Source organism: Corythoichthys intestinalis, chromosome 1, assembly GCF_030265065.1.
Source record: "Corythoichthys intestinalis isolate RoL2023-P3 chromosome 1, ASM3026506v1, whole genome shotgun sequence".
Classification (NCBI taxonomy): domain Eukaryota; kingdom Metazoa; phylum Chordata; class Actinopteri; order Syngnathiformes; family Syngnathidae; genus Corythoichthys; species Corythoichthys intestinalis.
Window position 1 is genome coordinate 42,635,602 of NC_080395.1, and position 26,435 is coordinate 42,662,036.

The following is a 26,435-nucleotide window of genomic DNA, read 5'->3' on the forward strand; positions in this document are numbered from 1 at the left end:
ATGCAAAATCTCACCTCGTGGGGCATCACTGATCATGAAGAAGGTGAAGGATCAGCCCAGAACTACACGGCAGGACCTGGTCAATGACCTGAAGAGAGCTGGAACCACAGTCTCAAAGAAAACCATCGGAAACACATTACGCAGTCATGGATTAAAATCCTACAGCGCATGCAAGGTCCCGCTGCTGAAGCCAGTGCATGTCCAGACACGTCTGAAGTTTGCCACTGACCATCTGGATGATCCAGAGGAGCAATGGGAGAAGGTCATGTGGTTGGATGAGACCAAAATGGAACTTTTTGGTCTAAACTCGGCTTGTCGTGTTTGGAGGAAAAAGAAGGATGAGAAAAACCCCAAGAACACCATCCCAACCATGAAACATGGAGGAGGAAACATCATTTTTTGGGGCTGCTTCTCTGCCAAGGGTACAGGACGACTGCACCGTATTGAGGGGAGGATGGATGGGGCTATGTATCGCCAGATCTTGGCTGACAACCTTCTTCCTTCAGTGAGAGCCCTGAAGATGAGTCGTGGCTGGGTCTTCCAGCATGACAACGACCCAAAGCACACAGCAACTAAAGAGTGGCTCCGTAAGAAGCATCTTAAGGTCCTGAAGTGGCCTAGCCAGTCAACAGATCTGACCCCGATAGAAAATCTATGGAGGGAGCTGAAAGTCCGTGTTGCCCGGCAGAAGCCCCGAAACCTGAAGGCTTTGGAGAAGATCTGCATGGAGGAGTGGGCCAAAATCCCTGCTGCAGTGTGTGCAACCCTTGTCAAGGACTACAGGAAACGTTTGGTATCTTTAATAGCAAACAAAGGTTTCTGTACCAAATATTAAGTTCGATTTTTGTGATGTATCAAATACTTATTTCATGCAATTAAATGCAAATTTATTATTTACAAATCATACAATGTGATTTTCTGGATTTTTGTATTAGATTCCATCCCTCACAGTTGAAGAGAACTTATGATACAAATTACAGATCTACATGCTTTGCAAGTGGGAAAACCAGCAAAATCGGCAGTGTATCAAATACTTGTTCTCCCCACTGTATCTACGGAAACAAACTTTGCAGAACAAAGAGAAAAGGTCCAGCGACTTCAATTGGATCATTTTTTAATATACATTTTTAATGTCAAACAAATACTGGAATTCTACAGTTTTCTACATTGATTTTAACATGTCAGGTTTTGACCCCTAAGTTAATAGAGAGGCACTTTTTAAGTGACTAACTCCTTCTAGTGTTGAAGATAAGAAGTGCAACAGAATGTAGGCTAAACTCAAGCTTCTTGTGCAGACCATATTCAATGATATTGTCAGAATTTGCTGTGGGCCGTAGTGTGGACACCTCTGACCTAAATTGACCGAGCCTTGGAACTTGAGAGCATGAACACACACACGCGAGGAATAGTTAGGAAAAGTGTAGCTTTAATGTAAACACAACATTCGATTGGCTCAGCACAAACATTCCACATGAGAGCAACCAATGAACTACAGAATAAGATGGGATGCGGCACAAAAACATTCACAGTAAAAAAAAAAATCTGGTATAATTGTAATATATTTATATACAATATGGTGCTTTTTAAGGTGAGGGCGGATAGAATATGAGGGGAGACGTGTATACGGGAACGGGGTGTTGGAATTGGAGAGCTGTATTTTGTGTGAAAAGGGACGGATGGGAGGGAGTGTTTTAAGGTGGAGGTTTCGAATATGAGCCCCCCCCCACCAGACAGAGGCTGCCTCTGATGATATTCTCCTTGTGCAGTCTCCTATGTCTAAACAGATTTACATTGAGGGCTACGAGCACAACCTTCCCTGTCTGGAAATCAAATGTGTGGCATTCAGGAGGATGGAGAACGGGACATGAGGCTTAAATAAATTATTCCATGGCCATAACCTTAAATAATAAGCAACTATGACTCTAATCTGTTCTCAGATGGTTGGCACCGATATGATTTTTTTTTTTTCCTTCGTGAGATATTATTGGCCAATAGGCGGTCCTCTTAGTACATGAGACCACTCTACACAGGATAATACTCTCTTTCTGTTGAAGTACAAGAGAAAAAGAGTGGAACGGACCTGCGGGCTACTGGGTCATGTGTGCGGCCCGGGCCATGTGAACGCCCCTCCCTACCCCGATATATTTTCATTATGCTCTCGCCATTTTACTGCTTCTCCACACAATGTTTGAGGTTATTTGCACCTTTTGCACTGCTTTTCCGGCACCGCTCCTGCCCCCTCATTTGACATTCAAAGACAAAACCGGGGTTGTGAACTCATAAAGAGTAGGAAGAGGACAAAATCATGACATGAATCAGACGTGACGTCTGACGGCAGCTCTTTGGGTCCGTTTCGGACGTGTAGAATTACATATTTTTGTGTGGTTTTTTTTTTTTTTTTTTTCTTTTTTGTTGTTGAAGTATCATGAAAATGATTTGCAACGCCTCACGCTCTCCGCGAACGACGGCCGTGCTCAGTATAAGCCGCATCCTCTCAGGTTGTTTGCGATAATGATGTCGGTGACGGCGTCGAACACCACCTGGATGTTTCCCGTGTCCGTGGCGCAGGTCAGGTGACAGTAGATCTCCTTATTAGGAGAGCGGTTCTTACTCTCGAACTGAACCTGAATGTACGCGGTGGCGTCATCGTAAGTGTTAGCACCTGGGGCGAGAAAATCGGAGCACTGTAAGTTTCTAGAAAGCTTGTTTAAAGGTACGAAAGCAGACGCTCACCTGTGTATTCGGGGAAACAGATAGTCAGCGGTGACTTCTTGATCTTCTCCGCAAAGAGGTCCTTCTTGTTGAGGAAGAGGATAATGGAGGTGTCGATGAAGAACTTGTTGTTGCAGATCGAGTCGAACAGCATGAGGGATTCGTGCATGCGGTTCTGTCAAGACAAGATTTGTCCATGTTCAATCGCTGTTTTAACTCACTGCCTGCCTTTGAGGATGATAGACGAACCAGTTTTTACATTGATTACATAGTCAATTTGACATATTACTACTTACAAAACGATAAATTCAGAAAACGGGGAAACTTTCCAACAACAGTGATCCCTCGCTACTTCGCGCTTCAAACTTATCGACCTCAGTCCATTGCGGATTTTTTAAAATTTTCAATTAATAAATAAATGCAGTATTTTATAGAGCTGTCCCAATCCGATCACGTCCTTTATCCCTCGCTCCTGCCGCTTTTCTTGCTCAGGCAGTGCATTGGAGTTGCTTATTAAGTTAATGATGATTGACAGAAAGTTAAGGTTTGATCCTGCCAAAGACGCTTGTAAGCCGAAACTTCGGCTAGGTTCATACTAGGGTTGTTCCGATCATGTTTTTTTGCTCCCGATCCGATCCCGATCGTTTTAGTTTGAGTATCTGCCGATCCCGATATTTCCCGATCCGATTGCTTTTTTGTTGCTCCCGATTCAATTCCAATCATTCCCGATCATTTTTCCCGATCATATACATTTTGGCAATGCATTAAGAAAAAAATGAATAAAACTCGGACGAATATATACATTCAACATACAGTACATAAGTGCTGCATTTGTTTATTATGACAATAAATCCTCAAGATGGCATTTACATTATTAACATTCTTTCTGTGAGAGGGATCCACGGACAGAAAGACTTGTGACTTTGTATATTGTGACTAAATATTGCCATCTAGTGTATTTGTTGAGCTTTCAGAAAATGATACTGTGGCCATCCCAAATGCATGATGGGAAGTGGAACCATGACTGTGCATCGTGCTAGCAATTGATATTTCTTCTCTGCGTTGGGAAATGATTTAAGGTGTTAAGACAAAGATCAAATGCCACCTTGCTTCCCCACATTGCTTCCCATGATATTTCTATTCATAGGGAGAGGGATTGCAAGGCTTTAGCCAATTAAAAAAAGGCTCCAATACCAAAATTCACTCTACTCATATTGCGCTGCCTTTTATCTCTCTATATAGGTAAAACGGCGTCATTAGAGATTGAGCGCGACAATGAGTGAGAGGGCCGCGCAGCGCATACATTAATTGCGTTAAATATTTTAACGTGACACATTTTTTAATTAATTAATTGCCGCCGTTATCGGGATATTTTTGATAACCCTACCTTGAGCTTAAACTAAAGACTCTGGCTGAGTGTAACATATTATGTCTGTAACGTTAAATACAATTAGAAAACGATTTAATTAAAAAAATATATATATATAATATATATATATATATTAAAAAAAGGCATGGCCGATATTTTTTTGCCGATCCCGATACTTTGAAAATGACGTGATCGGCATCCCGATCGATCGGGACATCTCTAGTTCATACTGCAGGTCTTTATGCACAAATCAGATTTTTTTTTTGTCATATCTGTTTTTTTCGCGTGCCCATTCAGGCTGCCTTTGTCCGTTGAGCCTGTTCAAGTATCACCCATGCGTACTAATTAGCAGTCCGAAATGTGCTGTGGAAATCGACCCGCATGCGCAGGAGCATCAAAACAAATGACCACAAATTCTGGCTCAACGTCATTCAAAGGTGATCATATTTTGATTTCCAAAAAGAGGACACAAATAACAGACATAAATAATCCCCACTTTAGTCTTATATTCAAAGTTTATATGGATCGATAGCATGCACGCACTGTCCGTACATAACACACACACATACGGACAGTTTGTCCCGACTCTCGGCCGTGTAAGCAATCTTGAAACATTGCTCATACAGAGCAGAGAGAGAACCGATCATTCTCAGGCTTATCCTCAACCTATTTTATTTTTCTATGACTGTTGTCAAGCCCAACCCTTCCCCAAAAGCCGTGTTCAAGGCAAGCTAGGCGCTAACGCACAGCTGCACTGCTACCGTAGCGCGCCGTCTCTCTCGCTCTTTGATGATGTAATTGCTGCATGAATTCCGATTTGGGAGATTTGACAGTTCAGATAGCACCGACATTCTGGAAAAATGTGGCCTAGATCGGATTTGAAATTGTCTACTTTTATGCGACCATCAAGTTAATGCCTCACTCGAGTCGGAAAAACACGAAAAAATCAGATTCGTGCATTAAGACCTGCAGTATGAACCTAGCCTTCAAAGCACCGCATGAGTCAACATTGTTTCACTTGTTAAACAGTTGCTGTGGCAACTCATTTTGTGTAAGTGAGCAGCCTGAGTGGATTTTGAGTGGACCCACTCAATGAAGCATTTAATAAAGACCAGCATTTTTCTACTTTTTTTAAAAAATGAATTGAGCGTCCTTTTTTTCTTGTTTAAAAATAATTCGGTGGGACAGTAACATGTTTAAAACATATCTTAATTATTACATTTGAAGAGCTTAAAACCATTTATTAAAATATATAGAAGCATAAAAGTTATTTAATTATACTTTGAGAAAGAAAGTCTCATATGTATCTCTTTCCAATGATAAATCTGAATAAATACATTGAACATGAGCGGAGAGTGGTACTTTTTTTTACGTTTACGTTTTTTTTTTTTTTTTTTTTTTCCACTTATCGCTGCGGGTCCTGGTCCCAATCAACAGCGAAAAACAAGGGATCACTGTAGTGCAACTTCTTTAACCCTTTCTAGTGAAAGTGACTATTTTTGGTAATTAAAAAAACATTGTAAACCTTGGCGTCCACATTCTTGGTCAATGTTCATTACACATTTTTATGAATTAATACAATTTTAAATTAATTGAATGCTAATAAAAACTAAATACAAATGAATGAAAACAGAAATACACTCTGGTTATGGCCTCCAATAATATTCTAAAGTTGGTTTTCTATTTTAAATTCATAGTATTTAACTTATTGCCTGACATTGACAACAACAGACGTTCAATTCAGTTATACTGGGAGGACTGGCTGTGAATGCTGCTTTTTCAGACGGCGCTAGACGTCCAATCCATTTTGACTGGGAGGGGATGGCAGTGATCAATCGATGGCTTGGACGTCTAGCCCCGTCCTTGGCAGCCAACGACTCTTGGACTGACATCGACAGGAGCTCATGAGTAAAAATGTCGCGCTCTCCCCACACTGTCGTACCTAGTCCCTCCTGCTCCATCTATGGCCATACCCAGTGAGTTAAAAAAAAAAAGTAGATATTGTAACATAAGTAGTGGATCAACTAGCCAACTTTTATCTAACTAATGTCTGAGCATTTTAGTTAAATATGAAAATAAAATGAGCAGCAGTCAGATTAACCCTAACCAGAATAATCGGAATCCTGTCACGCCTAGGTACAGTGGGGCAAATAAGTATTTAGTTAACCACCAATTGTGCAAGTTCTCCTACTTGAAAAGATTAGAGAGGTGGTTGTCAACATGGGTAAACCTCAACCATGAGAGACAATGTGGAAGAAAAAAAAACAATCACATTGTTTAATTTTTAAAGAATTTATTTCCAAATTAGAGTGGAAAATAAATATTTGGTCAATACCAAAAGTTACTCTCAATACTTTGTTATGTACCCTTTGTTGGCAATAACGGAGGCCAAACGTTTTCTGTAATTCTTCGCTTGGTGTAAAGAAGTCAACTGTGGGAGCAATTATTAGAATATGGAAGACATACAAGACCACTGATAATCTCCCTCGACCTGGGGCTCCATGGAAGATCTCGCCCCGTGGTGTCAAAATGATAACAAGAACGGTGAGCAAAAATCCCAGAACCACACAGGGGGACCTAGTGAATGACCTACAGAGAGCTGGGACCACAGTAACAAAGGCTACTATCAGTAACACAATGCACCGCCAGGGACTCAAATCCTGCACTGCCAGACGTGTCCCCTGCTGAAGAAATTACACGTCCAGGCGCGTCGGCGGTTCGCTAGAGAGCTCTTGGATGATCCAGAAGAGGATTGGGAGAATGTGTTATGGTCAGATGAAACCAAAACAGAACTTTTTGGTAGAAACACAGGTTCTTATGTTTGGAGGAGAAAGAAGACTGAATTGCATCCAAAGAACACCATACCCACTGTGAAGCATGGGGGTGGAAACGTCATGCTTTGGGACCGTTTTTCTGCAAAGGGACCAGGACGACTGATCTGTGTACAGGAAAGAATCAATGGGGCCATGTATCGAGAGATTTTGAGTGAAAATCTCCTTCCATCAGCAAGGGCATTGAAGATGAGACGTGGCTGGGTCTTTCAGCATAACAATGATCCCAAACACACAACCAGGGCAAAGGAGTGGCTTCATAAGAAGCATTTCAAGGTCCTGGAGTGGCCTAGCCAGTCTCCAGATCTCAACCCCATAGAAAATCTGTGGAGGGAGTTGAAAGTCCGTGTTGCCCAACGACAGCCCCAAAACATCACCGCTCTAGCGGAGATCTGCATGGAGGAATGGGCCAAAATACCAGCAACAGTGAGTGAAAAGCTTGTGAAGAGTTACAGAAAACGTTTGGCCTCCGTTATTGCCAACAAAGGGTACATAAAAAAGTATTGATATGAACTTTTGGTATTGACCAAATACTTATTTTCCACCATGATTTGCAAATAAATTCTTTAAAAATCAATGTGATTTCCTGTTTTGTTTTTTTTTGTTTTTTCACATTCCGTCTCTCATGGTTGAGGTTTACCCATGTTGACAATTACAGGCTTCTCTCATATTTTCAAGTGGGAGAACTTGCACAATTAGTGGTTGACTAAATACTTACTGTATATACTCGTCTCTTCCTGTTTTATTTTGAAGCCTCACCCTCCTGTTTCCCCCACTCACCCTTCCTAATGCCTCGCCTGTCTCTGATTGTGATTACCTATTGTTCCCAACTGTGCCCCGTTCCTCATGTGCTTAAATTGTTTGTCACTCCCTAGTCTTGTGCCAAAGTGTCTTCGCCCTTCGTTGCCGCTACAGCCAGCATCCATAGCCTCAGATATTGTACGTTATAAGTTTGTTAATAGTTTTCTACCACAGGTTGTTGTTAATTTGTGCCTCATGCCTAGTCATTTTACCTAGGCTCCCTTGTTTCTCGTGTGTATCATTTTTGTTTCATAGCCTGTTATTTCCTCCTTCTGGAGCATCCTCAGTTTGTTCCTGCCTCTGACCATTTGTGTTAATAAAAGACAGAATTCTGCATCTGAGTCCACTCTATTTCGTCCAAGTGTGGGAAATACATAAAAAACACTGAAATTTTAACGGGAGTAAGTCAATGGCACTGAAACATGATCATTCAATATCAGTCATCCCAGTTTAAATGGATTAATCATTTATCACCAGCAATGGCAGCCAATTAATTAAAGGTTTACAGTAAAGCAACTTTTGTATTTAAATGGTTCCATTGATAATGCCATCATATATTTTTCCGATACTATCATGTCTCACTAGGAGTAATCATGTGCTTCTGTCACCTCTTTGTGGTATAAACTGAGGTGAATGCCGGTAAAAAGCACTTGTATCTGATTCTCGGCCTGACAAAAGCGCTACTGTTGTGTTTATACAAGCGTCAGTGTAACATTACAAAATGAATTACGTGTACAACATGCTCGATTCATTATTCTGCTGCTTTTCATGTGGTATTTTTTTCCATCATTGGAGCTGCACTTACAGTAGTTTCGTCCTCGTGGAGCACCTGGTCGTAACCACTCAGGGCCACGCAGAAGATGATGGCGGTCACATCTTCAAAGCAATGGATCCACTTCTTCCTCTCTGACCTCTGACCTCCCACGTCAAAGAGCCTACAGGAAGAGAAATATGAAAATCGTCCCAATTTATCATTCTATATGAGCGATATCGGGAAAAAATGGCCGCATTTTGGTAAAACCAGCATATTCTAGATGACTTCAGAACAGAAATAAAGTGGCGTTGTAATGGTTTGTTTTGAAAGTGTTTGTATTTAGTTTTATTGATTTTGGGTGGATACACTGTCCTCTAGTGGCAAAAGTGAGTGTTGTATAACTCATTCCACATAGCTGAATTCAGCTGCTCCCTGTTAAGACCAACATAAGCTAAGTTTTTGTTTGAACTGATGTTTTTTTTAATGCATTCGTAATTTAATTTATAGGTAATTTTAGCCGTCTTTTTTTGTGGGAATATTTTTTTTTTTTTTTGTACTTAGATCCGCAATTATTTTTTTATTCCGTTTGAGGCTCAGCTCAGGTATTTTCATTTTTATGTTCCTTATCCGATTATCGATTATTCGGACTTACTAGTTCATTGATTAATCGACTACTAAAATAATCGACAGCTGCAGCTCTAAATACGCGTGTGTTTGTGTGTATATATATATATATATATATATATATATGGTGGAAAACACAGACAAGACTGAAAAAGCAGTTTCTGCTCTTGCACTCCTCTTTAAACTAAATAAACTGCTGCATTTTAAGCCTAAAGAACTGTTGTGTTTGATAGAACAATATGTCTATATGCTGCCATAGCAGATTCATGGCGCATGATGCCCCGAACTATTTTTAATTGGTCCCTTTTACCCTGGAAACCCCCGTTTACAGACGTCGCGCAACCGCTTTTGTTTCAACCCAGCCGTATAAAGAAGGTAAGTAATTATATTTATTAATCAAAATGTCATTTTTAGCTTTGAAGCATTAATTGATGTCTAATATTTCATTTTTTAAAAAAGACAACTTCACTCGCATATTTTAAACTTTTAAACAAATTACGTCACGATGAAAAAATTAGCTTCAGTAAAAAAAGTCACGGATATCTACCTCATAACTATCGATTAATTGTATTTTTTTTTGTTACTATCGCATTTTGCCCAATATGTTAGATGATAAACTATCGATCCAAACAAAGAAAAATTGAAGAAAAAAAAACGTTTAAAAGGGTAAAATTATGAAAAAGAACATCTCGACCACTCCTTGATGTCTGCGATTTCTGCATCACGACCCTTTACCATGTTTGACCCATAAAATCCCCCCAAAAATCCGGCTGTGGCCATTCATATCTGTGTCTTGGCACTCAAAGATACATACTACATGGAGTTTTTGGATGGAAACAAGGTAAGTACGTCATAATATTTCGTTAAAATCATGGCGTCTTTAATTCTGCTTTCGTGTGCTCTCGCCTCCAGTTAGGGTTTTGCTGTTTAAATTTTTTTTTTTCTTATTAATAAAATGCCCTTCTGTTCAAAATTTTTCTTCCCCCAGAAAATAGAGATTTTAAGCCTTCCAATGATGTATCACAAATGCATATAGGACAATTTTGAAATTTGGTCAAATTGGGGATCTCAGAGCGGAACTTCAAGTCACCTGAGTGTTTTCCGCCATACATATATATATATATAAATATGGCGGAAAAAATAGACAAGGCTGAAAAAGCAGTTTCTGCTCTTGCACCCCTCTTTAAAATAAACTGCTGCATTTTAAACCAAAAGAAGTGTTGTGTTTGATAGAACAATATGTCGATATGCTGCCATGGCAGATTCATGGAGCATGAAGCCACCAAATTATTTTTAATTTGTCCGTTTTACCCTGGAGACCCCCGTTAACAGACACCGTGCAACCACTTTTGTTTCAACCCAGCCATAAAAAGAAGGTAATTATGTTCATCATTCAAAATGTCTATCATTCTTTAGCCTAGAATCATTAATTTACTGTACGTCTACTATTTAGGAGAAAAAAAACGACTTTAGAAAATTATTAACTCGCATATTTTAAACTTTTAAACAAATTAAGTCACAATGAAAAAAATAGTGTCTGTAAATAATTTTTTTTTTCCCTCTTCCTTTTGTTTTTGTCTTTTGCTGACTGAGGCAATTGCCATTGCGGGTTCTGTTCTTCCATTACCTTTGTCGGGAAAGAATGTCCACCATGTAACTATCTAAAACAAAATCAGGTTGCAGGAAAATATTTTACTTATTTGCATGATAGTTGAGAAGTCGGGGTAGTTTTCCCACTCCCTTTCAGCCATTTACTGTTTTTGTCGTTTTTTGAAAGCAAAAGAACTGTATTTGTAAAAAAAATGAATGTAACTGCATGAAATGAAATGATATAAATGGCGAAAACACTCAGGTGACTTCAAGTTCCGCTCTGAGACCCCTAATTTGGCCAAATTTCAAAATTGTCCGATATGCATGCGTGATACATCATTGGAAAGCTTAAAATCTCAATTTTCTGGGGGAAGAAAAATTTTGAACACGAGGGAATTTTTAAAAAAATGTTTTTTAAACAGCAAAACCCTATCTGGAGGTGAGAGTACATGAGAGCAGAATTACAGACGCCGTGACTTTAACGAGATATTATTGCGTACTTACCTGGTTTCGATCTATAAACTCCATGTAGCTTGTATCACCGACTGTCAAGACACAGCTGTGAATGGCCACAGCAGGATATTTTGGGGATTTTATGGGTGAAACATGGTAATATAACAAGGGTCGCGATGCAAAAATCGCAGACATCAAGGAGTGGTCGATATTTTCTTTTTCAAATATTTACCCTTTTAAATGTTTGTTTTTTTTCTTTCAATTTTTCTTTGTTTGGATCGATTATTTATCATCTAACATATCGGAGAAAATGTGACAGTAATAAAAAAATATAATTAAGCGATCGTTATGGGGTACATATCCATGACTTTTTTACAGACGCAATTTTTTTTTAAGTTTAAAATATGCGAGTGACTAATTTTTTAGTTTTTAAAAAAAATTTTTTTTAACAAAATATTAGACATCAACTAATGATTCTAAGCTAAAAATGACATTTTGAAGAATAAATATAATTAATTACCTTCGTTTTATGGCTGAGCTGAAACAAAAGCGGTTGCGCGACGTCTGTAAACGGGGGTTTCCAGGGTAAAACGGACACATTAAAAATAATTTGGGGGTTTAATTTGCCATGAATCTGCTATGGCAGCATATAGACATATTGTTCTATCAAACACAACAGTTGTTTTGGCTTAAAATAAAGCTGTTTCTTTTAAAGAGGAGTGTAAGAGCAGAAACTGCTTTTTCAGTCTCGTCTGTGTTTTCCGCCATATATAAAAATCTGATTTTTCTTTTCGCAGTGAAAGAAGAGAGTACATTATTTCAATTTGCTAAATTCAGCATCTCGTTAATGGTAGAAAATTGTATTCTGTGGGTCAAAACAATCCAATCAATCCTTGGGACCTACCTGAAATGGAGGTTTTTGAAGGTGAAATGAGTTTCCACAATGCCAGTGGTCTTCACTCGGGTTCTCAGGATGTCCTGTTCTGTGGGCTGGTAGTCAGCTGCTCCAATTCGGTCTAAGCTATCTAGGTAACTGTCGGCGATAACACGCAAGAAATTAGGATTTTTTCTAAGCATTAGCTCATTTACCGTCATTGTTGTGATCGATATCCAAGAGGGAGGACAAGGAAAGTCTAGGGTATGATTGTCCATTTTTGATGGTTTATAAAAATTAGCAGGTAAATCTGCACCACTTACTATTGGGCCGAGTCGTTGAGCTGGTATTCGCGGGCCCGGTTGAAGCACTCTTGAGTCCCGGCGTCGGCCCAAACACGCTTCATGGCGCTGAGGAGCTCCGCAGAGTACGGCTCTGTGTCCTCCATGCGACTCACAACGTCGCACACCAGCTTGGCATCCGCCTTGAGGTTAAAAAAAACAAAAGATGGAAGTTTGATTTGACATTAAATAATTTGACAAGAGGGAGGATAGAAAAGACAAAGGTATGGCTGGGCAGGCTGAGTGCAAAATTTCATAACTCATTGGTTGTCATTGAGATTAAATCCATTTGAACTGGGTGGACTGGCAGCAATCATTCCTATGGGATACGTACTTTTACAAAGAGTAAAAAGCAGGCAAACAATTGTTTCTCCTCTAACAGACGGTCTTTGGACAATCCGGGTGTTATGAAGAAATATTTTGTTACTCATTTTAAATGTAAATAGTTTTTTTTATATTTTGTGTTCTTGTAACTATCAGGGGGTTTGCAGTTTTAAAAAAGTACCTTTGCACTTAAAAATGTACTAAGGCTTTGCATTTGCATAGATTGAGAGTGATTTGATCATTTTCCATTCCCCTTATTGGTGCACCCTAAAGATTGATTTACGTGCAAGGAAAAAGAAATCTTTTTTTTCAAGGCAGGCGAAATGAAATTTGGAGAGTTAAAGGTATAGAAAACACTTAGTATGAATGACTCTTTTAAAGTTCATGTTCTAAATACGTATACAAAACACGAATATTTCGAGTGCCGCCATTTTGTGATGTCAGCTATACCCACGCACATACACACTGATAAACTCGAGCACAGGTACACGTTATCATGAGTATTAATGACGTGACCAGGAAGGGCGGTATTTTAATTTTAAATTTGCTTAAATAGTATGAGCATTGATAAAAATGTCTGCCACGTGGCCACTCCCTAGAAATACTGACTTTTATTTACTTTGTTCTCCACTACTTGTAGACCCATCAGGAAATTCTATAAGGTTTTTTTTCCACTTTAAATAACTTAATCCGCTAGATACTATGCTGTGCTATGCTATGGTATGACCACGTTACATGTACAGTGCCCTCCATAATTATTGGCACCCCTGAAAAAGTTGTATTTTTTTAGCTTCTAATATTTTTTTTAATTCAAATAATATGGGACCTTAATGGAAAAAAAGAGAAAAATCCAACCTTCAATACAAGTGCATTCATTCAGTGGGGGAAAAAATCCCACAGAAAGAAATAATTATTTTGCAGCAAATAATGTGTGTCACAATTATTAGCACCCCTGGTGTTAATACTTTGTACAACCCCTTTTTGCCAACAAAATAAGGTCTGGGGACTGAGATGGCCATGGGAGGAGCTTGATTTTGTGTCTGGTGAACCATTTCTGTGTAGATTTGGCCATATGTTTAGGGTCATTATCTTGCTGAAAGACCCAGTGACGACCCATCTTCAGCTTTCGGGCAGAGGGCAACAGATTTTGATTTAAAATGTCCTGGTATTTCAAAGCATTCATGATGCCATGCACCCTAACAAGGTTCCCAGGGCCTTTGGAAGCGAAACAGACCCACAGTATCACTGACCTACCCCCAAACTTCACAGTGGGTATGAGGTGCTTTTCAGCATGCGCATCTTTCGTGGCACGCCAGACCCACTTAGAGTGTTTGTTGCCAAAAAGCTCAATCTTGGTCTCACACAAAAATACACACGGTCCCAGGCTTCAACTGGGACCGTGTGCTTTGGTCAGATGAGACCAAGATTGAGCTTACTCAAGTAAAAGTAAAAAGTATGGTTTGGTAAAACTACTCTTAGAAGTACATTTTTCTCAAAAAGTTAGTCAAGTAAATGTAATAGAATACAGTGCCCTCCATAATTATTGGCACCCCTCAAAAAGAGAGCTTTTTAGCTTCTAATATATTTTTTAATTCAAATAATATGGGACCTTAATGGAAAAAAAGAAAAAAATCCAACCTTCAATACAAGTGCATTCATTCAGTGGGGAAAAAATCCCACATGAAGAAAAAAATTATTTGACATCAAATAATGTGTGTCACAATTATTAGCACCCCTGGTGTTAATACTTTGTACAACCACCTTTTGCCTACACTTACTTGAGTATTAAGTACTTTTACTTGAGTTGTGAACATAAAACACGACTCTTACTCCATTACTTTGGGCTACACAAGAGTCGTTACATTTTTCCTCTTTATTCTAGTTATTAGATTGATTTTTTTTTTTCTTTTTTTTTTTGCTAGTGATGCCAAGAGTAGCTCTACTAATTTCACCAATGAGATAACGCAACAATAATCACATGACTTCATTACACCAATCAGACGCAAGCTTTCCGTTGTACGATCACGCCACCCTGTTCAATCACGTGGCGTCTTTATAGCACCGTAAAAAATGAAGTATTTCACATAGAGCGCTGCCCTGAACATGAGTCAAAAGCGCAGATTTAAACCCTTTTCCCAGTTTTTATTTTGCACCCATTGACCATGGAAAACCGGAGATATGATTCTCATAATTTCACAATAGTAACTAAGAAGGAACTACTGTGTTAACTAATCAAACAAGGAACGATTTTCTCCACTAAGGGGCACTCATGCTCTTTGGACAACTAATGCTTCGTTTCTGTCTTTTTTTTCTCTCACCGGAGTTCAATTTTTTTTTTTTCCTTTGGCTTAATGTGGTTAAGCAAACCCGTCGACATTGGGGGGGCACTTGGGTATGTTGACCCGGGCCTCAGGACCACAGGGGCCCCTGAATGACCCTTAATTTTAGTTTACATTCACATATTTTTTTATTTAAATCATTTTCTGATTAAATATTATGTTCTACTCGATATATACCTAAAAACTTGCACATATTGAATATTTCAAATATATATTTTTTCCTTTTTTTGCACAACGCCCCCCCACCCCTTCTGTCTTAGCAGAGAATGGTTTGACCCCGCTCTGGCGCACTCAAGACTACATTTCGTACGTGCCCTGAAGCGGGAAATCAAAATCTGTCATTGTTATAAACTCTAAACATGGCGAGTCGTCGTAAATCGGGTGCGTGGAAAAGAACAGAAAAAAGAAAAAGAGATGAAGATCATAGAGGTGAACGAGAAAAAAATGAAGTTTTTGTTAATGGGGGACAAGAAGCCAGAGAATTAGGGCTAGAGTTGGCTGTGGATGGTGATCTGGGTAAGTGAACAACAGCCGGCTAACACTGAGCGCTTACATTTGCGATCACCGTGACCAAAGCCGATTCGATTCCGTCACCGGCCGCTTGTATTCTATTGAGCTGCGGTATGACAAGACATGCTGCACACGTTGAGCCAAAGAGAGAGAAGATGATGGGAGATTAGGGATATATGTTAGTCTGTGGGGAGCAGGTGCATGAGGCTGAGCAGACTCGGGTCCGGCAGCTGGATTTATCTTGGGTTAACAACCTAGCCATGCTCTCCATTGAGCATGAGCTTGCTCAAAAAATGGATTTCACTGAAGTTGTAAATGACTTTGCTGTCAAAAAATCTAGGCACATCACTGTTTGAGGGCTTGATAACCCCAGGGATGCGGAGGGGGCAGGCACAGGATGTTTAGTTATACTGTTTTGTTGCTTGGCAGGCAGGCATAGCACTCTCAGTTGTATTGCATTGTAGCTTACATGAGACAATAGATGGAAATTGTTTGTTTATATTGTGTCATATCACGTTACGGTCTGTTAAATTTAACTCTACATATCAAAATAAATAATTTGAATATTCACAGTCATTGCTTGCAAAGCGTTAAAAGTACTGCGTGTGTTGTCGTGACAAGCCGTTGGCAGAGGTGGGATGGGGGATGCGGGGGGACTCTAATGGTCTCTTGTCCCCGGGCCCCTGCAAGTCTGTTGACAGCCCTGTGGTTGTGTAATAGGTTATTCTACAGTATCATTATAGCAATAGTTTATATAGATAAGTTTGTGCCGAGAGAAAAAAAAAAACATTGTTTAAAAATAAAATAAAATAAGTAGTTACTCTCAATGTTACTCATTACCTGAGTATTCTTGTCTCTGGATACTTTTTTACTTGTACTTGAGTACATTTTTTTGGGTGACTACTTTTACTTGAGTAATATTATTTTGAAGTAACGCGACTCTTACTTGAGTAAAAATTTTGGCTACACTCCCCAACACTGGCTATGACGAAGGTTTTGTCTGTCCCGTTCAATGTACTTGGAAAAATGTTGAAATTTAGATTTTACGCAAGTCCAATGTAGCAAAGCAACAATTTTGAAAGAAATTATAGGGTGACTTTCACATCACAGGCAACTGACTTTTCGATCTTTGTCTCCAAACTCGATTCCCAGCGAGTCCATGGCTCGCAGGATGGCTGCCAAGCTCTGGATGGTGTTGCTGTAGACCACGGGCTTATACTGCTTCACGTCATCCCCGGAGAAGCCATCTTCATGGATAATCCTGCAGGCGAGCACAGATATTAGCACAAGGAAATGTCCCGTTCTGCCATATGTTACTGTTGGATCTCAACTGGTTCTCTTCTTACCTCGGGGGATAGAGAAAGAAAAAAAAACTGGTTCAAGTGATTTACGCTATCTCTGCATTATGTAGCAGAGTAAAAGACTGTATTATGCAGCGGACATTTATTATTGTGCTATTTAAGCAGTGTCTAATGTATGACTGGCAATAAAGTTCTCATCTATCAGTCTGTTCAAAACTGGGTTGTTCTATTTAAACTCGTTCACTCCCGTTGATGGTGTTAAATGTGATAGAAGAATCAGATCTTTATAATAGATTTATTTATTTTTTTACATTGCCCACTCATTAACTTTAGCATATTACTACTTACAACACATATACTAAGAAACGGATCAACCTTACAGCTGTGGAAACTGCTGCTACTAATGTTATTTAAAAAATATTATTCACCTTCAGTCAAAATGGATTGGATGTCTATTACCGTCAATGGCAGTCAATGAGTCGTGAATCAATTCACCTCAGAAATGTTCACTTTCCCAGTCCAAATACATTGGATATCTATTGTCGCCAAGGGAAACGAATGAGTTGTAATAAACTCACCTCAGAAACTTTCACTTTCCTCTATTTAATATAGTATTTCCGTATATGACCGCAAAAGAGTTAATAAATTAACTCATTTAGGAGGACATAAAAGGCTAAGGCCATGTCTACACGTAGCAGGGTATTTGGCAAAAAGAAGAACTTTTTCTACGGTTTGCCTATCATCCACACGCACATTCTGGGCGAGGGTTATTAAAAACTCCGTCCAATGTTAAGATGTGCGAATTCTCGTTTATGACGCCATCATGTGGACACTGATAACCAAAGATTTAATTGTGAAAACGTCATTGACTGCAACAAACTTTGTTCCTACGTCACACATGAGACCAATGTTTGCATCGTTTACGTTTGGATGTAATTATTAGACAGGTACTTTTTTGCTTTCATTTATTTACAAACTCTTGCAGTGTTTCATACTGAAGAACACATGCAATGGTTGGGGGTATTATGGACAATTATTTTTCGTGCATTGTTATGAATGTACTTAAGAACGAATGAATGCGGTTGGTTATGAAAGTTTTTTTTTTTTTTAACAAACATGCTGATGTAGAAGTAATTTTTTTTTCCAGACGTATTAGGGCAGGATCCTCAGTTTAGATTAAAAAAAAAAAAACTGCTAGGTGTAGACATTACCTTATATGACTCAGTTGCGTGAGTGCATCATTTTAACTCACTGGCTGCCAATGACGATGATAGACGTCCAATCCATTTTGACTGTGCTCAAATAGATTTAACATCTATTCGCATCAATAGCACTTGAACATCATTCACTGCCAGCCCTTTCAGTCAAAATAGATTTTGACGCTTTTTGTCAACAAGTTAACCTTCACGCAGCAAAAATCATCCCAACAATTTCCCTGCATGGAAAAACAAGAACAGGGGCTTTTTAATATTTTGTGCTGCTGGCTGTGTGCAAAATTGTGTAATTATGGATGAAGTGAATAAGAAGCACAAACCACAGCGAGACAGGATTAAATTAATAAAGAGTCCGGGTAGCACATAACCATTAGTAGTTCATGTAACAATTTCATCAGCGTGGTTTGGGCCGCTAAGATGATAATTTTGAAATTTACTGAAGTTGCTTTTCATGCGTCTTTATTGTGTTACAGTTTCTTTTCTCTATTGTACAAGAGCAACTCGAACTACTGAAGACATATTCCTTTTGCTCACTGACAAAAGATTCCAAATATGTCATTTTCAAACGCTTCAGCATCTGCAGCTTGGACCAATCACGCTAAAGTGTAAAAATAGAATTTCTCTGTCATATCTGCAGCTGCGAGTGACTAGAACAAGTTAGTGCATGCTCCCCCACCTCCCCAAATGGGCTGGCTTTTTTCAACTCAATTATTCATATCCTGTGAGGCTAACTTTGTACCTCCTCTATGCTAAGTTACCAACATGAGCCATTTGCAGCCTTTCATGTTATTTTTGTCTTTCGCAAGCTTGTCTGCCCGGCAGATGTAAAACACAGCAGAAATCATTTCATGTAATCTTCCATTTTAAAATGTGTTTTTTTACAGGATGGTAATCAGTTCGGTCATCTATTCCAACATGGCCATTAGGGCTGCCACAATTGATCGATAATTATTTTGAGAATGGATTAATCGTTTAGAGACATTGATTTTCTTTTTTGAGCCTTTAAGCTCGACCATTGACGGCAATAGACGTTCACTCCATTTGTACAGTTCATATGGAGTGAATGTCTACTGTCCTCAATGACAGCCATCAAGATAACTTGGTTGAAAATCCTGACATTAACTGTAGAGAAGCCTAATAAATTCTTACATTATGAGTTCACTTATTTTTTTTTTTAATTTAATGTATTTGTTTGTATTTATTAATTTAAAAGATTAAAGGAAAAGCTATAAATGACTATAAAACATATTTTATAATTTTTATATTGATGTTTATTTAAAACAAAAGGTCGGTGGGTGAAATCTAATATTCCCTTTGTTATTACCTCCATCAATAAGTCAATCCTATGAAAGTGTAGGTTATGTATTCGCATCTGTATGTCTGTGTTTGCATTCAAGATAACTCAAGAACGAATAAAGGGATTAGGTATTATCAAACTTCGTATTATCAAACAGGATATGTTGATAATATTAAACGTAGGACCTGATTAAATTTTGGGGGTCATAAAGTCAAAGGTCACAGAGGTAAAAAAAAATTCAGACAGATGTCTGCTCTCGAAGTGCTTCTCTGTGATTTATTTTTTAAAGGGAACCTCGGACTTAAAGACTTGTTGGCTCTAATAAGCCATATTTATTCTCTTTTACTAAAATATGTTAATAGAAACACATAAAATATTGCCATTGATTTAAAAATCTATAATATTTAGTACATGTTTTGACCTACAGAGGGCGCCATGTTTTATGCACGCAATGGAATGCTCGTTTGGGGTGATGACGTAGTTTGTCACTTTCACTAGACGAACACTACCAGGTTCCTCCAATGGCGTACCGCACACAGGCTATTTTTAGACCGTGACGTCGCATCGTAAAACGGAAGTAAAGCCGAAGTGGGACATTATAGACCCGCCCTCGCATAGACCCAATGTAAAAAGTGCTACTTTTCTCCGGTAATCTTTCAAAAACGAACATGCCGATCACGCATTGCTTTTTTGGAACTTGTAGAAAAGACTCTAGACGTTACGACACATAAAGGATGTTTTCTTCATACGTTTCCAGAAACCAAAAACTCGGGAGGAAAAAATGTGAAGACCGAATCAACTTGCGCGGACTTTAACACCAGCTCGGCGAATCCATTCGCGTTTCATATGCAGTAAACATTATGTTGGGTTGGCATGGTCTTTCAGAGGACAAAGAGGTAAGCCATTTTTATATTTTTAACCTTTAACGTACTGCTTCTGTCTGACAATGAATGACCTGAAAAGAATTACAATGGTATCTGACTGCCACTGTTACCGTTTCTGTTATATATATAAAAAAACAACTTTAGTAAGGGGGAAGTGTAAATAAATTATAGGATTAAGATGTGTTATCAGTGAAAAAATTAAAAGTGTTTGTTGGCTGTCACTGAGTAACATTTGCGATCGCTACACAAAGCTAACTAAATTACCCTCAAGAACGGTAAGAGACGTAGGACAACCAGAGGATATATAAGAAAGACAGGGCTGATGGTAAAGGATAGCTTGTTGAAACAGGAGAATGTCATTGTCAGTCGCGTCGATAAAAAAGCTAAAGCTATGCTTAGGTAGGCTCGTTTTTTTCGTCTTTTTCAGCCTTCGACACTAAAGCCATCTCTTTAACTGAACATTTTTATGTTCTTCCACATCTTTGCCAGTCAATTTGGCACCAGGCACATCATTTTCGGAGAGAATTGGTAGGTTTAGCTCTGTAAACATCTCCTTCGTACACGATTTCCATTCATTTCCTATTAGGGACAAATGGTGGCTTGTCCCTACTTAGCAACAGTAGCTAATGTCATGAATATTAATGAGCGGAAGTGACGTGTTGCTTGCGGTACGCCATTCCTTCTATACGGCGAGACGGCCAACACATGCCTACATTGGTTAAAAGCGGCGAGTAATTACTATTTGTGTTTTTATTCAGTCTTTTACTACCTTTTCATTGCCTCAGAATACTTTTTGCATGTGTTTCCCTCTCATACCTTTAAGCATTGTGTTTTCTTGTGGTAGATTTAAAGCATGATCTGTTGATCTGTTGACCACATTAGTCATGTAGCATATTTAAACCACCCTTATTTGATATTATTACCTTTAAGTATTTTCTTAAGGCATCTTTAGTATATTCTGTCTGAATGCATCCAAACAAAACAAGCTGAAAGAGCACGGTAGTATTTTGGGATTCAAATTCGCCTCTTGTTGCACATTTCGCTTGTGTAGCACATTTTGGCAGAACACCGGTTTTGTCATACTCTTGTCTCGTCTCATCCTGTCTTTCCTGTTCGTTTTGCTTTTGCTGCTCGTTTTGTGAAATGTCGACAGTGCTGTCATGCTCATTAATGTTCCTCTCGGGTTCAAATTGAAAGGGTTGAACAGATGACATGTTTATGTCGCTAAAGTGATACTCTGGAAGCCCGGCAGTGTAACCCTGTGATGTCACCGCCCTGCGATGTCAACAACAATGGCGACCTACTAGTTCAACTAATTTTACAAATTGTATAAAAATGAAAACATCAAGAGGGGTTTAATTACTTAACTCATAACGTTTATCTTTTTAAAAACTACAAGCCTTTCTATCTGTGGATCCCTTTAATGCTTGTATGTTTGTATATTTCATATATATAATTTTTTAAATGGCAAATACTACACACAAAAACATATAATTAGGATGTTTACTTAAATTATTCATGTCAAATAATTTGAACATGAAAGTACTGGTACATCATTTTATTAAGTTGATTCAACAAATCCAACAACAACATAATACAATTACATAGCTTCATTTTAAAATTATTCAGTGAAACCACTTGACATTAAAAAAATTTAAGTAAACACACTAATAATTTGTTTAAGTGTGAAAATATTCTTCGATTCTTTTTTTTTAAAGATGATTATCTTTGTAATAAATCCAAATAAGATATTTGCAAACATCTGCTTTTGTTTCATATAACAATGAAACAGTTACACAGTTTTATAATATTCATAGCGTTTTTTCAGTGAACAGTGTGTGTTTCCAATGCACATTTACAGCCAAACTGTAATGCCCCGAGTAATAGAACAGTAATTTCTGGATGAGCCGATTTGTCGACTCATCTAAAAAAATAATCGGTGATTAGTCGACTATTAACATAATCATTTGCAGCAGCAGCAGCCCTAACAGTTTTCTATTTACCCTTCCGTCTATCCATGCATATAATACTGCTGGTGGAGAGAAATTTGGCCCTGACTGTTGCATTCACGGTCGTTATGGAAAATAGTCGTCTCAAAGGACGAATAGGTAAAGAGTAATGAGGAATCCGGAATTTTAGGTGGGAGGAGCGGTGGGGGCAGAGGAGGGGAGGCTGCACTGCGGAGACGCTTCACATTACAAAATTGACAATAGACTTCAGCGGTTTACCCGGAAAACATCTCGAAACTTCACTAAGAGGGTTAGGAACGAGCAACAACAGTGATTTAAAAACATCAAAGAGTGATTTAGCTTAGGTTTAGATGCGGTTTGCAGAGCCACATTTCTACGTAAATCCGCTTTTATAGGCAAAGTACTCCCGCCGATATCGGGCACTTAAAGCCATTAAGATTAAAAGCAGAGGTATTCACTAATGGAGCCGCGCTGACCTCACACACGAACACACACTCAGCGAGGAGGAGAGGAACAACACCCACACCGCAGCAAACTACAGACCCGCGCAGGCAAAAGCCCCCTCCCTTCCGAAAATCCTTGTTAACCATTTATAGGGCAGTCATTTAACTCGTTAGTTGCCATTGAAAGGGATAGATGTCCAATCCAATTTGATCGGGCGGATTGGAAGTGATCATTCAAAAAGAGCTGGCTATTTGATCTGCTACTCATGTATATGTTTTTGAACTCATAGGATGCCAGTGACAGTGCCATTGATTACCACAAGGGAGCACAGGAATGATTAGGACATGACAGGGCAGGGTGAGTTTGACATTTTAACTCATTGGCAACACATTGGCTGCCGTCATTAGCTGTCAAAGAGTTCATTTATGAAACATCAGTAACCCTTTTTGAACTCATTGGCTGTCATTGACGGTGCTACATGTCCAATCCATTTTGAGTGGGAGAGGCTGGCAGTGAATGATCGCCATAATCAGAGTATGTTTCTGTTTTTATTTATTTTTATTTGATTAGTTTTATCAATATATTATCAATTTAGATAATCATAATATATATACAGTATATGATAGTGTGAAACAAACAAAAAAAAGAACAATTGAGACCTGGCTTCTACGTAGGTGACATCACATTTTGGGTCATGTAGACCACGCTTGTAATCCAAATGTTAATATATATTGGTCTGCATGACCCAAAATTATGTAGATGCATGATAACGACAGGTCTTTATGGGGTTACGTTTTTTTTTTTGATAACCAAAAACAATTTTAATGTTATTGGGGCCATAACTAGAACTATATTTCTGTTTTTATTTATTATTTGTATGCATTATTAATTGTATTTTATTAATTTTTGTCTATTAACATTTCATTAATTTAGAAATTTATTGATTCATACAAATTATTTTTAAAGAATCATTAATAATAAAATATATATACAATTATAATTGCCACCTAGTGTCCACGTACGCCAGGTCTTCATGGGGTTACGTTTTTTTTTGTTGTTTTTTTTTTTAATGACCAAAAATAGTCACACATTTCAGCACCGGGGTTGAGCGAACAGCACCCGCCGAGGGAGGCTTCTCCTCGTCGGCCAAAAGGTGCTTCAACCTCCGGGCACTTCTCTCGGGCTTCGGCCTCTGGAAACATGGCGGCTCAAGCGAGAGGAAGGGAGGGGAGGACGAAGGAGGGGGGTGGAATGTCGAGTCCTTTTTATGTGTATAAAAAGGCATAAATAAAGGAGAATAATACTGAAAGGTGACATTAAACAGGAGAGAGGACTTACTTCATTTGTTTGACGATAGTGCTTTTGCCGGACTCCCCTCCGCCTAGAAAGCACACAGAAGGAGGGGGCGGCGAATGGTGAAATCAGTACCACGGAGAGCACCACCGGCCCGACCGGGGACAGGGTGTGGGAAGGCGGGGACGTAAGCAGGTGGGCCCGAGGGAAGGGGGGTGGTGCTGGCTGCGGTCTTACCGAGTAAAAGCAGCTTGACGTCCTTGGCGGCCACCAACCCGTCCTCCTTCAGGTTCTTCTCGATGGCCTTGCTCCGGTCCAGAGCGGCTCGCTCCTCCGCGCTCAGCGTACATCCCATGATGGTGACGAACAAGCGAATGAACAAGCGTCGTGTTCCCCCCCGGGTTCCGCCTTGGTCCACCCCGACGCCGACTCCTCAATCAGTGCCTTGTTGTCGCTCTTCCTCGCTCCGCTACAGCATTAGTAGGCCCGGATTGAGGGCAACCCGAAGCGCTCGATTATATTTTTTTTTCTCTCCTTCTTCGTTTTCCTCGGTGCGCGTCTCGCTCCGTCCCCTCTCTCAGAGGGGGTTGGGGGCGGGGTGGGGTCGTTGTGAGAGAGCCTAGCTGCGGGGCTGAGGTTGTTGTTAGGTGGGGAGGAGAGGGCTGCTGGTAGGGGGGCTCTAACTCGCTCTCTCTCTCTCTCTTCAGGGCGGCGCTGGTACTGCTGCTACTGTCTTTTCTTTTTTTTTTTCCTTCTTCCCTGCAAGAGACACACCTCGCGCAGACAATCTCGTTGACGTCACAGCTTCGAATCACGTCGTGTAAAAATAATAATATTCAAATGAGCGGAGTGACCTTTAAATGGCAAACGGTGACCTCCTTGTGTTTCTATCACGAGGGTCGCAGTTAGATTACTATACTGTATGGAAGTCGTTTGAGCATTAATAGGGCAAGTGATTTTTTTTTTTTTTTTTTTTTTGGGGGGGGGGGGGTAGTTTAACCCTTGATGAATTTACATAGATCTCTTGCAGTGCCATTGACGATGCTAGACCAGTGGCGCCTCCAGAAATTTTTCATAGGGTTAAAAAACTAAAAGCCATAATTTCAGGTTTTTATGATATTACTGCAGTAAAAAGGTCAGGGGAAAACTATCAGAAAGACTTAAGAACATGGCTACTGATATACTTTGGTGTATTGTGTCATATTTGATGTTACTAATGATTTAATGTGCATAGTCCATAACTGTCCAGTCAACATTTTGAGTTCCACAACAATTATGTTTTATTGTGTTATGTATATATTAGGCGTAAGGTGTACATTTAACTAGGGCTGTCAAACGATTACAATTTTTAATCGAGTTAATCACAGCTTAAAAATAAATTAATCGTAATTAATCGCAATTCAAACCATCTCTAAAATATTTCTGTAAATTATTGTTGGCATGGAAAGATAAGACGGATATATACATTCAACATACTGTACATAAGTACTGTATTTGTTTATTATAACAATAAATCCACAAGATGGCATTAACGTTATTAACATTCTTTCAGTGAAAGGGCTCCACGGATAGAAAGACTTGCAATTCTTAAAAGATACATGTGAGTTTGTATATTGTGACTAAATATTGCCATGTAGTGTATTTGCTGAGCTTTCAGTAAATGATTTTGTAGCGACTTAACTGTTCTGCCCAACTGCATGATGGGAAGTGGTGCAACCATGACTGTGTGTGGTGGCTGCAAATGCTATATCTTCTCTGCGTTGGGTACACTATAGGATGTTAAGGAAAAGATCAACTCCTGTCATTCTTCCCCACGTCGCTTCCCTCAATATTTATAGTTGCTGTGGGAGAGATGACAAAGCTTTTGCCAATTAAAAGCACGACCCCAATGAATGCTTGTATCTACTCCACTCTGCCTCTTATCTCTGTATATACGTAAAACAGCGCCATTGTAGGCTGTTAGCGGCAATGCGTGAATGAGTCGTTGCGTTAATGCGTTAATTTCGATAAATATTTTCACTTGATTAATTTTAAAAGATTAATTACCACCCATTAACGTGATAAATTTGACAGCCCTGCGTTAAACAAAACAAAATAAATGCATTCATTTGGGATGGAATGCATAACTCATGCTACAACAATCTAACGATATACTGGCAAGCGGGGTGGCCAGTGGGGTGGCCAACCAATTAATAGGGGTGGCCTTGGCCACCCCTGGCCAACCCCTGGTGGCGCTACTGTGCTAGACGTCCAATCGTGTGGCGTCCAGTCGTCCTTCTGCTGTGATTTGAAATAGGTTTATTGCTAGTAGACGTCCACGCCAATCCATTTGAAGTGGGTGGGCAGCTAATGAACTAATCCACCCCAATTAAATAACAACAAATCTTTTGTTTTTTTTATTTAAGAAATTTCTCCTTTTCATTTATTTTTATATTTACCCAAAAATATCTCATTAATTTTATTTTTAAATGATTTCTTACATTGTCTTCTTTTCTTTTTTTTTTCTAAAT

The 26,435-nt window shown here is 39.2% G+C and overlaps 2 protein-coding genes across 2 annotated transcripts in view; one reads left to right on the forward strand and one right to left on the reverse strand.

Moving 5' to 3' along the window:
- cog4 (component of oligomeric golgi complex 4) overlaps positions 1 to 17,014 on the forward strand; it is a 47,774-nt gene extending 30,760 nt beyond the window's left edge. The window contains exon 20 of the mRNA XM_057831374.1: positions 16,675 to 17,014. The gene's annotated coding sequence lies outside the window, so the exon portion shown is untranslated. The remainder of the gene's footprint in view (positions 1 to 16,674) is intronic.
- Positions 1,407 to 24,644, reverse strand: gnao1b (guanine nucleotide binding protein (G protein), alpha activating activity polypeptide O, b). The gene is made up of 8 exons (XM_057831386.1): positions 24,163 to 24,644; positions 23,971 to 24,013; positions 16,642 to 16,783; positions 12,332 to 12,492; positions 12,039 to 12,167; positions 8,519 to 8,648; positions 2,734 to 2,887; positions 1,407 to 2,662 (listed from the first exon to the last, which is right to left on the reverse strand). The coding sequence occupies exons 1-8, from the start codon at positions 24,278 to 24,280 to the stop codon at positions 2,475 to 2,477; spliced, it is 1,065 nt and encodes a 354-aa protein (XP_057687369.1). The 5' UTR covers positions 24,281 to 24,644; the 3' UTR covers positions 1,407 to 2,474.
- Between the last annotated feature and the right edge of the window lie 1,791 nt (positions 24,645 to 26,435).